Source organism: Camelus dromedarius, chromosome 3 (genome assembly GCF_036321535.1).
Source record: "Camelus dromedarius isolate mCamDro1 chromosome 3, mCamDro1.pat, whole genome shotgun sequence".
Lineage (NCBI taxonomy): Eukaryota > Metazoa > Chordata > Mammalia > Artiodactyla > Camelidae > Camelus > Camelus dromedarius.
The window spans coordinates 23,433,108-23,447,849 of NC_087438.1; the positions used below are offsets into that span (position 1 = coordinate 23,433,108).

A 14,742-nucleotide genomic window follows, 5' to 3' on the forward strand; every position below is an offset into this window, starting at 1 on the left:
GCTCCATTTTTTTGCCTGTGTCAGGTAGACTCAGGTTGAAAGCTCGAAAATCACTGTACTCACTCATGTACAGAGATCCAGGTCCTTTTCTGAAATTCAAAGGCAGGTAGTTAATCAAAGGTGGGGAAATACTCTTTCCAGGTAGCTGAGTTCTGTAGCACAGAGCTGATGGATACACAGGGCCACGGCAGGTGCCCCTCTCCAATGTTCCATCCACATTCTTCTGTAGGGCATACAAAGCGCAGGCAGCTAGATTGCCTTTGGTGGAGGGAGGATCCTAACAGGACAGTCCTCCCTCAGCATTCATGGTAAACTATTTATTTCAAGTCTCAGCAGCTGCAAACACATAGTTGCTACAGAACACTAAATGTCTAGATACATTGAGAAATCCATATTCTTACTAAATCGCTCCTTTTTAGCTTACGTTTCCAATGATACTTTAAGTTATCCATCAAACAACTGGCTCTTGAACATGGACCATCCAGGTCTGTACTGGCTGTTTCATATTTGTCTGTCTTATGTCTCTAACCTCAAAGCAGGTTTCTTGAAGATAGGGACCACACAATGCTTCCTAGATTTCAAAGGGCTTCCCAGCCATTATTCTGGGTAGTCCCCTGTGAGTGTCAGCCCTGTGAGGGGTATGGGGCTGTGAGATTTACAAGGCTGGAATTACTCTTCCTTCTTTCACAAGAGGGGAAACTGAGACCCAGAGACCCATTTGAAAGGCTGCAAGTCAGTGGCAGAGTAAGAATCAGATTTATTCCGTGCCTCCCACAAAACCTAACACAGCACAGTGGACCCGCAGTTTATCTGCTGAAATCACTTACTGACTTGACCAAACTCCTGATTTCTGAAAAGTTACCCAAGGCAAAAACTCTTTTCTTGTTCATAATAGAATTCTAGGATGGTTCTTAGGACACAGTGACCACTGACTACATATTTATTATGTGATTGTTTTACCTGGAACAAAATCAGGAATGGGAAAATTCTCCAATTTTTCCATTTTTTGGCTTAAATTTCTTGCCTTCTCAAGTCCTATTTTCAATTTCCTCTGTATAGGGAAATAATACTTTTGGAGAAGACTCCCCTTTTATTTTGTTCCAGTCAAGCACAGTCACTCACGGATCCGTGATGGTCTGTGAAACAAGTGCCTTTAAAAGCAGGAGACACTCGTAAGCACAGGAGGCTGTGCAGCTCAGGGAATATCCAACAGCAGATTTGAGGGCGACCAATGAAGCTGCGGGTTTAAGATGTCAACAAACACTCAACTCTCAGACTGAACTTCCAAGTTTTTTTTTTTGATATACTAATAATAATTTTTGGTGGGAAGAGTGCTTCACAGACCAAGAAGTGCACACTCATTTCCAACCCACTGGAGACTACAAAACTAAAGGTCTCAGAGCCCACCGGGCAGGAAACGGTCTCTTCACTGCACCTTGGAGCCTGGAAAGGGCAGGCTGAGGATTCTTCTTTCCTGGCTTATCACAATATTTCTACTCTTCTTGTGCCTGAAGATACTTTATGCTCCAACCATTTTAGTCATCCTAAGTCACTTCTCCACTTACGTACTAATCCGAACCCCTTGGTTCTTCAAATCTCCACTCTGCAAAAACTGATCAGGCTAGCCAAATAATCCTCCATGTACGTCTGAACGCATCTCCACGCTGACTGCCTCAGGAAAGCTTGGTTTCGAGAGCTGATTCATCAGTGAGGACCCCGCCAACGCTGCCACCAACTGTTCTCAAGCAGCAGGTGTACCCCACTCCCTTTGGGATTTTCTTTCCAAAAAATGTCAGAGTGGACAGTTACATAGTAGGAAACCTTTTGATTTTCTTTTCTTTTTCTTCATTTCCTTTTCCTTGTTTATTTTGATTTGTCATGTCTCTAATACCCATAGACTTTACTGGACAACTTTACATTTTTTTTAATTGTAGCATAGTTGATTTACAATGTTAGTTTCAGATGTACAGCAAAGTGCTTCAGTTATACATATACATTTTTTTCTTTTCAGATTCCTTTCTATTATATGTTATTATAAGAAATTGAATACAGTTCCCTGTTTTCAAATGTATACAGTCAGTTCTTGTTATCTATTTTATATAGAGTAGTGTACATTTTTTGTAGTGTACATTAAAAAATTTTGTTTTAAGCATTTTAAAAAATCCAAAAGTATATGGGTGTGTGCCCTCCACCTCATATTGAATTATGATATAAAAGCTTTTATGAAACCTGTAAGAAATAGCTTAAAGCCTTCAACATGCCATTATAACCCCATTATTAACCCCACGCATGAGGCAGGAACTAAGCCTCAGCTTCCTCATCCAGAAATTGAAAGTAATGCTCACCTTTCAAGGCGCCTGTGAATGTTACATAAGACAACAGTCTTAACACACTGCATAATATATAGAAGACAATTGGGAACGGGAAGCTATTATTATCACTGTTATAATAATGATGCTGATAATAATAATAGTGATAATTACGAAGGGCATGGGGGTCCCCAACTTCTACCATCCTTGTGAAGCACAGAGTGATGCACAGACCTGTCTTGGGGGTTGCTGTGAGGTGAGCACCTGTCTGGGAGAAATAGTTGTAGGCACATGTCTAGAAGACACTGCAGAGACCCATAATAGCCGACTGGTTTACTGCTAGATTTTTTTTTTTTCCAATTCAGACTTCCTAGGGCTAAGAGATGGGTAAAAGTCTTTATTTTTAATTTATAAATTACAAGTATTAAATAATATTATTCACGGTGAACTTGTTCAGCCTAAAAACAAACAAACAAAAAAGCAGGAGTAAATAATAGCTATCTAGGTGGTTGTTCAGTTAAAATACATTAGATTTTGACCTTTTAAAACAAAACATTATTCTAGAACAGGAATTCCAAAGTGGCAGACTTAAGGGCTCAATGTGGCCCGCTGACGTGTATTCTTTGGTCTGCTCAACCTTCAAACAAACAAGTAAACAAACAAAATATAAAAACTGGGGGGAGGGAAATAGCTCAGTGGTAGAGTGCACGCTTAGCATGCACGAGGTCCTGGGTTCAATCCCCAGTACTTCCATTAAAAAAATAAAGAAAGAAAAGAAAAATACAAAAACTGAATTAGTGTCAACACTTGAAAATGAGTAGATTTCCTACTAGGACTCCAGAGTTTTAGCTTCTCTTAAAAAAGCAGATGACCTGCAACTCTTGGCCCCACTCCTAAATGGCAACTCAAAACTTCATAAATGGACCCCTGGGTCTGGGAGACTATATATGTTTTCCACCGACCATCCACAACCTTCTGCTTTCCTTACCCAGTAGACATGGAGCTTTTCCAATAATCAATGGCTGCCATTCCTCTGCACTAGGGCAGACTGTGCCCAGTGAGACAGTGTTAACTATCTACTGAGTATATCGGGCGTAGAAACCCAGTTGCCTTTTCTCGTAGTCACAGCAGAACAGGCGGTGCTGTTCTGTATTCAGCGCACGCTTCTTCCAGTACATCTTCCAACTGTGTTTATCTCCTTAGGAGCTGTCAAGCCCTTCCAGTGAGATAAATGCAAGACACGGCACCACACTTAGAACTCATCTCAATTGGTAGTTCCACGATTCTCAAAACCAATTTCTGCTATGATTATCTTACGCTCTTAGCTTATAATTTGGAGCTCTGTACCAGGCAAACAGCGTGTCAATCTGCTAATGTCCTCCCTGGGAGTTATCTTGCTGTCACATGCCATCACGCCTAGATTAAGGACTCCCGGGGGAGCCCACTGAGAACCAGGTCTAGGGCTAAATCAGTCAACCCCCCTGAGGCGCACTGTTGGGGAGACTGTAGGTGAGGGGAGCTGGCAATTGGCTCAGAGAGAGTTTACTTAAAAACACAGTTGGGGTTTATTAGAGAGTTTGGACTAAGGGCATGAGTAGAGAAACAGCTAATGCTTTGGGCATAAAAACACTTAATACATAGTCTTGGGAATTTATAAATGAATGATTGGATCTCATACTAAAGCCATTTTGAAAGTAAGCTACAAACCTTGGGTACTTGTTATGAGTTGAACTGTGTCCCCCTACCCCCCAAAAAGATATCAGAGTCCTTACCCCTGCTCATCCTCTTCCCTTGTACCTCAGAATGTCATCTTATTTGAAGATTGGGTCTTCCCAGAGGTAGTCAAGTTAAAATGAGGTTACTAGGTTGGGCCCCAATCCAATATGTCCATTGTCCTTATAAAAAGGGGAAATTTGGATACAGAGACACACGTAGAGATAAGGCCATGTGAAGATGAAAGCAGAGACCAACGTGTTGCATCTACAAGCCAAGAAACACCAAAGACTGTGAGCAAACCACCAGAGGGATAGGAGAAAAGCATGGAAGAGATTCTCCTTCACAGCCCTCAGAAGGAGCCAGGTCTGCTGACACCTTGACCTTGGACCTCTAGTTAAAGAGTGGTGAGACAATACATTTCATTAAGACACCCAGTTTGTGGTACTTTGTTATGGCAGCCCTAGCAAATGAGTACAGTACACTAGATAATTAAAAAAAAAATCAGACATGATGAAGAGAATCAGCATGGCCCCCAACTGGTTTTCTGTGAGTAGCTGTTTCAGATAAAAAAAAAAATGCTCAATTGTGTTCTCTAGGAAATCTGGCAAAGCACAGACTGCTGATGTCCTGGAAGGACTGAGGTGTTGGCTCTTGCAGAGGTCCCCAGACAAAAGAGCAGGTGGTCAAGGCTAAAGCAGCAGGTGTCTAGCCCCATAGGAGTGCCCTGGACCTTAACTGTAACCTGGGATTACTAAGGGTAAGTGAACCAGCAATGTCTCCTAGCCGTCCATGCTCTGTCTCCCTTCAGTTTGCAGGAACTCATGGGGGTCTTCGCACGAGTACTGTTTGCTTTGCTTTTCATTTAGCAACAGATAAGCCACTGGCACTTGCAGTGCCCTCTGTTTGAAGAGCCAGAAGAGCTTGTTTGTGAAAATCGACATTTAGTCTACCCGGTCACTTGTGCAAGGCAACACTCATGTGAACAGCTTTGCACAGAAAGGACTGATGAAAGATCTTTGCAGACCCTGGGCATGCCGGCTTTTGGAGGTTCCACCCCATGGCCCATCAAATAGACTAAATCTCTAGGCGCATGTGAAATGTAATTTCCTTTCTGTAAAAACAATTTGAAAAGCGTTTTATTCTTCTGCTTTTGAAAATATTTGGCGATGGCAGCTCATTTAATTTATGAGTGGCTCTGACTTCTCCGCAATCATTATGCATAGTTTGGAATTTCAGCAAAGTGAGAAAATTGTTTCTAAACATAATACATTTTCCATGAATACTGAGAGCTGTCATATTGTTACCTTTTGCAGACGTTTGAGATGTTTCATGCCAGTGTTCAGAGTAAAAGCTCTGTTGCTTGCATTCAAAATCTGGTTCTATGGCTTAGAGCCTGTGTGACCTTGGACAAGTTTCTATATACCTCTGTGCCTCAGTTTCTTCACCAGTAAAAAGGGACTAAGAAGACTATTGTGAGATATTGTGCTAATACCCGTAAAAGTGTTTGATATACATACTAAATGCTTGATAATTATTTGCTTTTAATATGTAATTAAAGACTGATTTCTGATTTTGCAGTGTCATTTTTCTATTGGAGCAACACATTAGTTTTTGGGTTTTCTTTTTTTTTTTTGATTTTGCAGGTTTCAAACATTTTTGTAGGCCCTTAAAAAGCTTGCAGGCTCTAAGCCCTGGGCTTATAATACTCCATGAATAAAATGGTCCTGAGCTCCGGGAGGGAGTTAGATGAAAATGCAGGGGCCACAGATCAATTTCATCAGGGCAACTGGGTGCCATGGACTGTACAAGGCTTGCAAAATCAGTAGCATGTCATCTTGCCCAATAATAAAGTTACTCTTTAGTGAACACTTCTTATTTTCTAGGCACTATGCCAAGGGCTCACACAGATTATCATCGAACCTTATAATAACTCTGTCTTTTTAAATGAGAAAAGGCCAAGAGAGGTTTAACATTAGCTCAGTTAGGGCTTGCCAGGGCTAAAATGTCTAGAAAAATTACTAAATCTATTCATCTAACTGCTGGGAGAAAGAGGGGAATTCATGAACTAAAATCAACCTCATAGAGTGGGATTTTGGGGTCATATGGTAAGTCTATTCCTAGACTTTTGAGGAATCTCCATACTGTTTTCCACAGTGGCTGGGCATATATTTAGAAGGAACCCTACTTCAAAAAGACACCTGCACCCCAGTGTTCATAGCAGCACTATTTACAATAGCCAAGACATGGAAACAGCCTAAATGTCCATCAACAGATGACTGGATAAAGAAGATGTGGCATATTTATATGATGGAATACTATTCAGCCACAAAAACCAAAAACATAACGCCATTTGCAGCAACATAGATGGAACTGGAGAATGTCATTCTAAGTGAAGTAAGCCAGAAAGAGAAAGAAAAATACCATATGAGATCGCTCATATGTGGAATCTAAAAAAAAAGAAAACAGAAAGATAAATGAACATAAATACAAAACAGAAACAGACTCATAGACATAGAATACAAACTTGTGTTTGCCAGGGGGGAGGGGGGTGGGAAGGGAAAGACTGGGAATTTGAAATTTGCAGATACTGAGAGGTATATATAAAATAGGTAAACAAGATTATACTGTATAGCACAGGGAAATACATACAAGATCTTGTGGTAGCTCACGGTGATAAAGAATGCAACAATGAACATATGTATGTTCATGTATAACTGAAAAATTGCGCTCTACACTGGAAATTGACACAACATTGTAAACTGACTATAACTCAAAATAAAATAAAATACAATACAATACAATAAAATAAAATAAAATAAAATAAAATCAACCTCATAGAGTTATTTAAAAAGTTAACTGAGACATTGATCTATAGTGTGGAAAGCACTCAACAAATGATGGATGACATTCTTCCTGTTTCTATCTATTCACTTTACTAACAAACGATTATATGTGTAGCTCTTGTGATGTGCCAGGCACTGTTCTTCTAAGAACTTCAGGAATATTAGCTCATTTAATCCTCATAACTTCCCTAGAGTCTAAGTACTGCTGTTATCCCCATTTTAGAGGTGGAGGAAACAAGTCACAGGAAACTCAAAGTAATCACAGAGGGATTGAATTCACACATCAGATCAGTGGCAGAGCCAGGATTTGAACCCAGGGGGTCATGCTCTCTTTCACTAGACTGGATGCCTCTCACAAGGCAGGTCGCTGAAGTGGTCTATCTATGGGGGCCACAGAAACTTTGATAATTGTCTTTGTTTACAACAGAGGCCCCCTCTACCCTCCAAGCCCAGAAAGTAGGTTGGGCAAAACCAGGATAAGATTCTTGGTGAAACTTGAGATTGGGAGTAGGAGTCAGGTGTCCACAGCACGAACTTAGAGGGGAAGGGGATGGTCACAGTGGGGCAGGAAGGCTGGCCCTGGGGGCAGCCTCTGGCTGTCACTAGCAAGGGAGAGACCTCCTTCTTCTGACTCCTGCTTGGGCAGGGATGAGCAGTCCAGCCTGGCACAGATAAGCCACTCTCCCCTCACTCCTTGGGTCGGCAGAGTTGATTGGCAGAGAAGGGCAGCTCATGCATTTGCCTATTCTCCTTCTTCCCACCTTGCACAGCCCAGGGAAGACCATTCTACAGGAGTCCAGGAGCCTCACAGTTCTGGGGTCTTCTGACCCAGTTACATTATAGCTTTAGACTCACCCAGGGTGACCCAAATGGCCCAGTGCAGACCAAAGGATCAGGTATTGCTGAAACACTGCTTTTCATCAAAATCCAGACCAGAAATACTCTGTGTAGCAAGAATCACTATATCATCTCTTTAAAAAGTATCCTGGCACAGTTCGCAGAACGTCAAAGACATGCGTCATGTTCCAGCAAAGCTCATTAAGGGCTCATGCAGACACAAGCAAGACAGCAGAGGGATGAAAGGAAGCCCCATTCGATGAACATTTTAATGCTGATTTAACTAAGAGCACCTCTCTTGACAGTATCTCCTGAATGAAGGCAGTGGCTCCGTCTCTCTGTCTGGCTCTGTCAAACGGAAGCTAGAAACTGGATTCCACGTCTGCTGTCAGTACACTACACGGTGGCTCTGTTTGAAACAACAGACTCTCGAGTACTTGTCACCTTGTGCCAACTTTTTGGTCCTTTGTTCCCCAGTTAAGGCACATCATTTCGCTCCTCATAAACATAAACACAATAAAAAGAGTGCCTTAGCCAAACATGTAACTGCAGTCCTTTGAAAAAGCACGACGATTATGGCAATTAGTAAATTCTACATGACAGGAATTATTAACTGCTTTGGATGCAGCCAACACATTTCTGGTAAACAGATTTAATGGACCAGTCGCCATACCCCATTCAGCCTTATTTTGACAACACTGTAATTTATGACAATCCAGGTTGGCGGTAGACTAATAGGTCAGGCCAGCCACAGGCCATGAGTGTGCCTTCCCAGGAGCAGGGGGATATTCTGGCCTATTACTGATGTGTGCACATATCAGTAACACACCTGCATTCGTCTGTAGGTGTGTTTTCTTTACATGTATACCTTTGACTTTTCTGGTTTTGGTCCTAGCTCTCCCATTTGATGGGAAGTTCTTACAATATAGGGACCATACTTTTCACTTTCTCTCAGATGCTCCAGAGAGTATTCTGTACAGAATTAGAAGCTTAAATAAACCTAAACCGTGACTACGAGCTAATGAAATCATTTTGGAAATAAGGTTATCAAAGTGTCTGTATTCAAATGAGTGTTTTCTGCTTTCAAATAGTTATCTTCAGAGATGGTAACTTTGCTTATACACATTTTTGAATTCTTTTTTAGATAATACTTTCAGAGAACCTTTTTAAGCTATGAGAAGCAGTAGCATTTACTTATAATCAAATACCACATTAAACACAAAGGCTTTATCCAGATTGATCAGATTACTCCTTTAACCAACAGACTTAATTCTAATCGACTTTCTGTGGCATTTTCCTGAATCAAATAATTTCCATTTCTTTGAAGGAGAGTCTAAGAGGAATTCCTAAGATACTCTGGTCAATGGTAGTGTTACTATGGAAACCACGTGGCTTCCCAAGGAAGCTCGTAAGAAGTCAGCATCCATCGATAAATTCTGGCCTGTTGGTTTTTAAAGAATTGTTCATTTTCTAGTAATTCCTTAGGTCGTTAACTGAAATACGCATAGGGAGGCAGAGCCAGGCCCCTGGGGACTCCAGCACCCTTGCAGAAAGAAGGTCTCTGCTTCTACTGCAGCCTCTGGGAGCACCAGGCCTGACGGCACCAGGGTCCATGGCAACCCAAAGAAAATTAAAGCCTGGGAGACTCTCCTGACCTTCTAGCCCATGGATTTCTAATTATACTCGGAGAATTAGATTCGATTAACTTGAGGGAAATGCCAACACTATGTGAATGTATGTGACTGATAATAGTACACGACCTAAACCTTGGTCAGGTCTGAACAGATGGATGATTTGAGGGGCTTCTCCAAGTGTCAAGTATACTGCCTGTCGCTCCCCCATCAGAGTGACCCTTCTTTGGTTTTTGTATGAAACATAACTACCAGTAAATGTTTGACAAACCAGCTCCTGAAGAAGGTGGGGGAGCCTCGATTTGCTACCAATGGTTTAACAAATGGGCCAACAAAAATCCTAAAGATTTACGATTGGCTGTTGGAAGCCTGTGTGAGTGAGATCTAGCTACCCCCTGGCTGGTATCTGACCACTGGACAAGTGAGAGAGAGATCCTGGAAGAACGAAAAACAAGCAAGAGAGGATACTGGTGGTGGGAAATGCAGGAAACAGGCCCGAGGTGAAGAGCACTGGCCAGCGGTGCAGTTTCACCCGGGGGCACTTTGGATTGGCTAGTGAAGAGGAATGGGGGGCGGGGCTGATGAAGCACCAACAATGCCGGCTTCCCTTCTAACCCTTGAGCTCACCTCACTCCAGTTGCCCACTGTCCAGTCCGATGGGCACAGGATGTCTCGGTTGCAGGAAATGAGGGTCTTGGGCTTCAGCAGGTGCTGGCAGTCTTCAGCTGGGAGAGCCTGCTCGTCGGAGCCCATGGTCTGGATGCACAGCACCACCCGCTTCTTCTCTCCGTGGGGCCCGCATGTGGCCGAACACGCTTCCCACTCCCCTGCCCACCACCTGCAGACACACAAGGGCATGTGAGGGAAGATCACCCACAGTCTATACACTCTCAATTCAACCCCTGCAAGGAAACCAGGAGCAGAAGTGCCCGTGACAGAGCTGGGAGGTTCTTGAAGATGCTCCCATCCAGTGGAGGGCGCTCTGCAGACAGGGCTAAGGCTAGCTTGCTCAATCACAGCTCCAAAACCCAAAAGAATACTGGGCATAAGTAGATGCTCAGTAAGGATATTTTTAAATGAGAAAAAAAAAAAAGCCCTCTTTTCAGTCAAGAAACCTGAGGTCCAGTTTTCTGTTGTACAACTTCAAGTGAGTTTAAGCCTTACTCTCCTTATCTGTTAAATGGATGTAACAATGCTGACTCAATTTTTTAAATTAAAAAAAAAATTTGACTGGGGAAGGAACTAGGGTCATTTATTTATTTTTTAACAGAGGTACTGGGAAATGAACCCAAGACCCTGTGTGGGCTAAACACACACTCTACCACTGAGCTATATCCTTCCCCACAATCCTGACTTTAAAAGAGTGTTGAGGATTAACAAAATACCAGTTTATGTCCAGTGCATAGTACAGGGCTTGACATCGTACCAGCTCAATCCTTTAGCAATCAAAACAACAACAGTTACCAATGATGAACTGGTATGACGTCAAGCTCTGTACTAGGCACTGGACATATACTTGTATTTCGTTTAATCCACAACGCTCATTTAAAGTCACTATTTTCCTAGGTCTCTTGGCTCCTAAATGAATGTTTTTCTATCTCAATGTAAAGCAGGTACTTAAACACTAATTTTCAATGATTTAGGAGCTGATCAGGCAGGGGGATTGTCATGATTCCCCCACCCCATCTCCTTCCATCTACCTATTAATATTTTCATGGGTCCCTTTAATCAGAAAGGGGTAGGAAAAAGAGAAACTTATCAAATAAGGTCATTTCTTTTTTTGTCAGCTGTTCTTGATAGGTTGAATAGTTGAAACTGTTCGCTAAATTAACCTTCTGAATTCTCTATGGAAAAATGAAGAGGTGTACTCTTTCTCTACCCCATTATCATGGATGACGGACTTAAGATTCTAGGATGTGAGCCCAGCGGTTACACAGAAGTAGCTTTTGAAAGTGACAAAGAGCCTTCTCTTTTTTCCCTTCTCCATCATTGCACAAATCTTCCTCAATACAAAATATGGAACAGGCGTCTTGACCCAGTGTGGTTTGGGTCCACCACTGCTTAGCTGTATGGCCTGTGTGTTCATCTCTCTGTGCAGGAATAAAATGGAATATTTCTCTCTTTTTCAAGGGAGAAATAATACAGCATGTGAAGTCCTTCAATCCTGACTTTAAGGGAGCCTTCTGGCCTTGAGAAACTATTGAATTCTGAAGAAGATAAAACTTTGTACTATTACTTATGTTTACAAAATACTGCATTTATTTGGGTAGATCCTTGATCCTTATCCTTTTCATCTCTGGTTAAAAATATTAGAAGAAAGCTCTTCCTCAATTCTATTATATTCTTCACTTAGCAAGTAATTAAGATTACTTATTAATTCTTTCGTGTTTAACATTTGGCCATCTTGTGTGGATAAAGAGCTAATATTGGAATCATATGACATGACACCAAATAAATGCCCCCCTGTATTAATCTAATCACTTTGTCCTACCTCTGACATTTCTAAGGGAGGCCAGACACATTATCGAATATACCAAATGCCATTCTGGAGGGGCCTTAATCTGAGCTGACCGAAAGTCTAATGTATCTAATTATTTGCTACAAGGCTTTCAGCTATGGCATCACAAAGTGATAATGGACTTTCTTATTTTCTCCTCCTGAAATTTTCTCCACAGTCCCCTGGGAGTACCTCGCGTATGTTTGTCACTAGTTTAAAGTGAAACCCATCCTCTTTACTTCCCTGCAAAGGTCTTCCAGGCTCTGGGCTCACGAGCTATTGCCAATTGTTCTCTGTTGTCTGTCTCATTCTTTTTGGTGTCTGCCATAATCCCACCTCTTCCAGGAGACTTGTAAAAGAATATTGTTTTATATTTATGCTCATAGAAGATTTCTGACAGAAGACTGTTAACATGCTCAGTCTTTGGTGAGAAGGATAATGTAACATGCAAAGAACTCAGCAAGACAAAAGACCCAGCCCACACGTTTATCCACCTCAACAAGACAACCTTTCTGGCTTACTCAGCACAGACTCAACAACAACCTAATCTGACTTTTTCCATTTTTGCCATTGATTTTTCTCTTACCAGAACATCCATGACATCAGTCACACCTGACACACAACTGGATGATTGGTATTACATTGCTTTCTATTCTTTAGTCCCTACAGATTAGTCAATCTTCTCATTCCAGTTACTATGTAAAAGCCTCAAGGACTGGGGCTCTATCAATGATTCTCACTGTACATCACTTGGGGAACTTAAAAAAAATGATCAGTGTTCGGGGGTTATTGCTATATTGGTTGACCAGAATCTCTTGCAGGTAGGGCCCAAGGCATCGGTGTTTTTTGAGTTTCTTGATGACTTTCATATGAAGTCAGGATTAGAAATCACTGGTGTTATGATACCAAATAAATACTTGATTGTTTATCTTTAAATTTTTTCTACAAAGAACAGACTGTTGTTTTCTTATGAATTAAGTAAAATAAAGAAGTGAGTGTGTTTTGAGACCCACAAAGAACCTGTAGCTGTCCTGGAAAAGTTTACTGTCGTTTGGACACCTTCTGAAATCAAGCAGAAGGATCTGTATCTTCCACCCATTCCCACACCAGCGCTTGCTCAGGCAGCTCTGACTACCAATAAATCAATAAAATATAAAAATAAATGCTAACCCTTATTACACAGAAAACTGAAAGTCCTAATCTGAATTTGTTAAACTCTTGCTCAGAATAGTAATTTCTTTAAAAATATCAATTTTTAAAACTATTATTTGTACTCATCTTTTCCCTAATAGCATTTAGGTACATTCCAAAATCAAATTCAATTGACATTCCAAATTCCAACATAATAACCATTAGTATGATATAAGCACTATAGCTTCCTTGACCTTTATACACAGTGTCTCCTTATTCTGACTGAATCCTGTTGGTCCCACCTCATCTTCTCTAGCTTTCTTGTGGTCCCCTGCACACACCGTGCTCATTCCTCTCCCAACTCTCATGGACTTTTCCCAGCCTCAATGACCTTATTGCTTTCATTGAGATTGGTAGTTCTCAACCAGTGGAGAGCCCCATAGTCACCTTCCCAGAGGACATTTGGGAATGTCTGAAGACATTTTTAGTTGTCACAAGGTGGAGGTGTGCTCTTGGGGTCTAGTGCGTAGAGAACAAGGATGCTGTGAAATACTCCATAAAGAACAGGACAGCCCCCATGGCAAAGAATTATCCAGCTTCAGGTTGCTCTAGTGCTAAGGCTAAGAAACTTGGATTTAAACCATGAGCTATTCTTTCTGCACTGAAACCTCTATGCAGCTTCCGGGGTGGAAAGAATTGCTGATGGAGTTTATGAAGCACTTTGGATGTGCTGGGCACCATCACAGCTGTAGCCTCACAGAGCTCTGCTTTGCTGTAAACCAAAGTTCAGAGAGAAGTCAACAGGGGGAAGAGACTCAAATGACCTCTTTCTGGAGTCACATACACTTTCAATTCCAAAGATTCTTCTTTCTTGACAGCCTACTCCATCCTGGACCATGAACTCAAGACTTTCATCCTGAAAGCCATGTAACATGTATTTCTTATGCTTAGATTACCAGAAATTATTAAATCTTAAAAAAAAAATCCGTCCTAAGTACTCATTTGGGAAAGGACACAGAATGTCCAAATTGGATGTAGAAATAAATTATTACTGAAGGACAATAATCCAGAAATAAAAGATTAAATCTTGCACATTCAGTCATTTGAGTAGGGGAAGTGACAGCTCTGAAGGATGGGGATGAACTCTTCAGAGATAATGAAAATTAGGTGACAGAGGAAAATGTTGCAATTTGAAATTCATATCCAAGGAAACGACTGAACTAAGCTTTCGAAAACAAATAATATTAACACAGCAATCGACATTTATTATTTATTCTTTAGAAAAACAAATCAACTTAATTTTGTTTCTTTTATCCCCTTGTGAATTTGTGTGTATGATTTAGCTTTGGAGTTAGAATCTTCCACTTGTTTATAGCATTTTCATTGTGTTTTAATGTGTGAGAAATATTTTAAATTTTGGGATTCTGGTTTTAGCCCCCAAACCTGTTCATCCTGAGATCCCAGGCAGTAGCATGGTATCCTAGCCCAGCATAGAATTCTCAGCAGACAGATCTAGGTTCAAATCCAGGCTCTACCTCTTGCAGCTAAGAGATTTGGGAAAATTCTTGTGAAGATTTTAGTGTGCTCATCTGTACAATGGCATAAAAGTATCTTAACAGTCAGGGTGGCTAACATGAATAAATGATCTGGCTATATGGAAAGGGCTTGAAGGAGAGTGGGTTCTCAGTCCAGAAATCATGCTCCTTGGTATTTAACCAAAGGAGCTGAACATTTTATGGTCACACAAAAATCTGCACATGGATGTTGACAGCAGCTTT

At 41.2% G+C, this 14,742-nt stretch overlaps 1 protein-coding gene across 2 annotated transcripts in view; it reads right to left on the bottom strand.

Annotated features, from left to right (window-relative positions):
* ADAMTS12 (ADAM metallopeptidase with thrombospondin type 1 motif 12) overlaps positions 1 to 14,742 on the bottom strand; it is a 287,386-nt gene that overhangs the window by 34,910 nt on the left and 237,734 nt on the right. For both annotated transcript variants that reach the window (XM_010977625.3, XM_010977624.3), the window contains exon 18: positions 9,964 to 10,174. In XM_010977625.3, the coding sequence (XP_010975927.2) occupies positions 9,964 to 10,174 (211 nt within the window). The remainder of the gene's footprint in view (positions 1 to 9,963; positions 10,175 to 14,742) is intronic.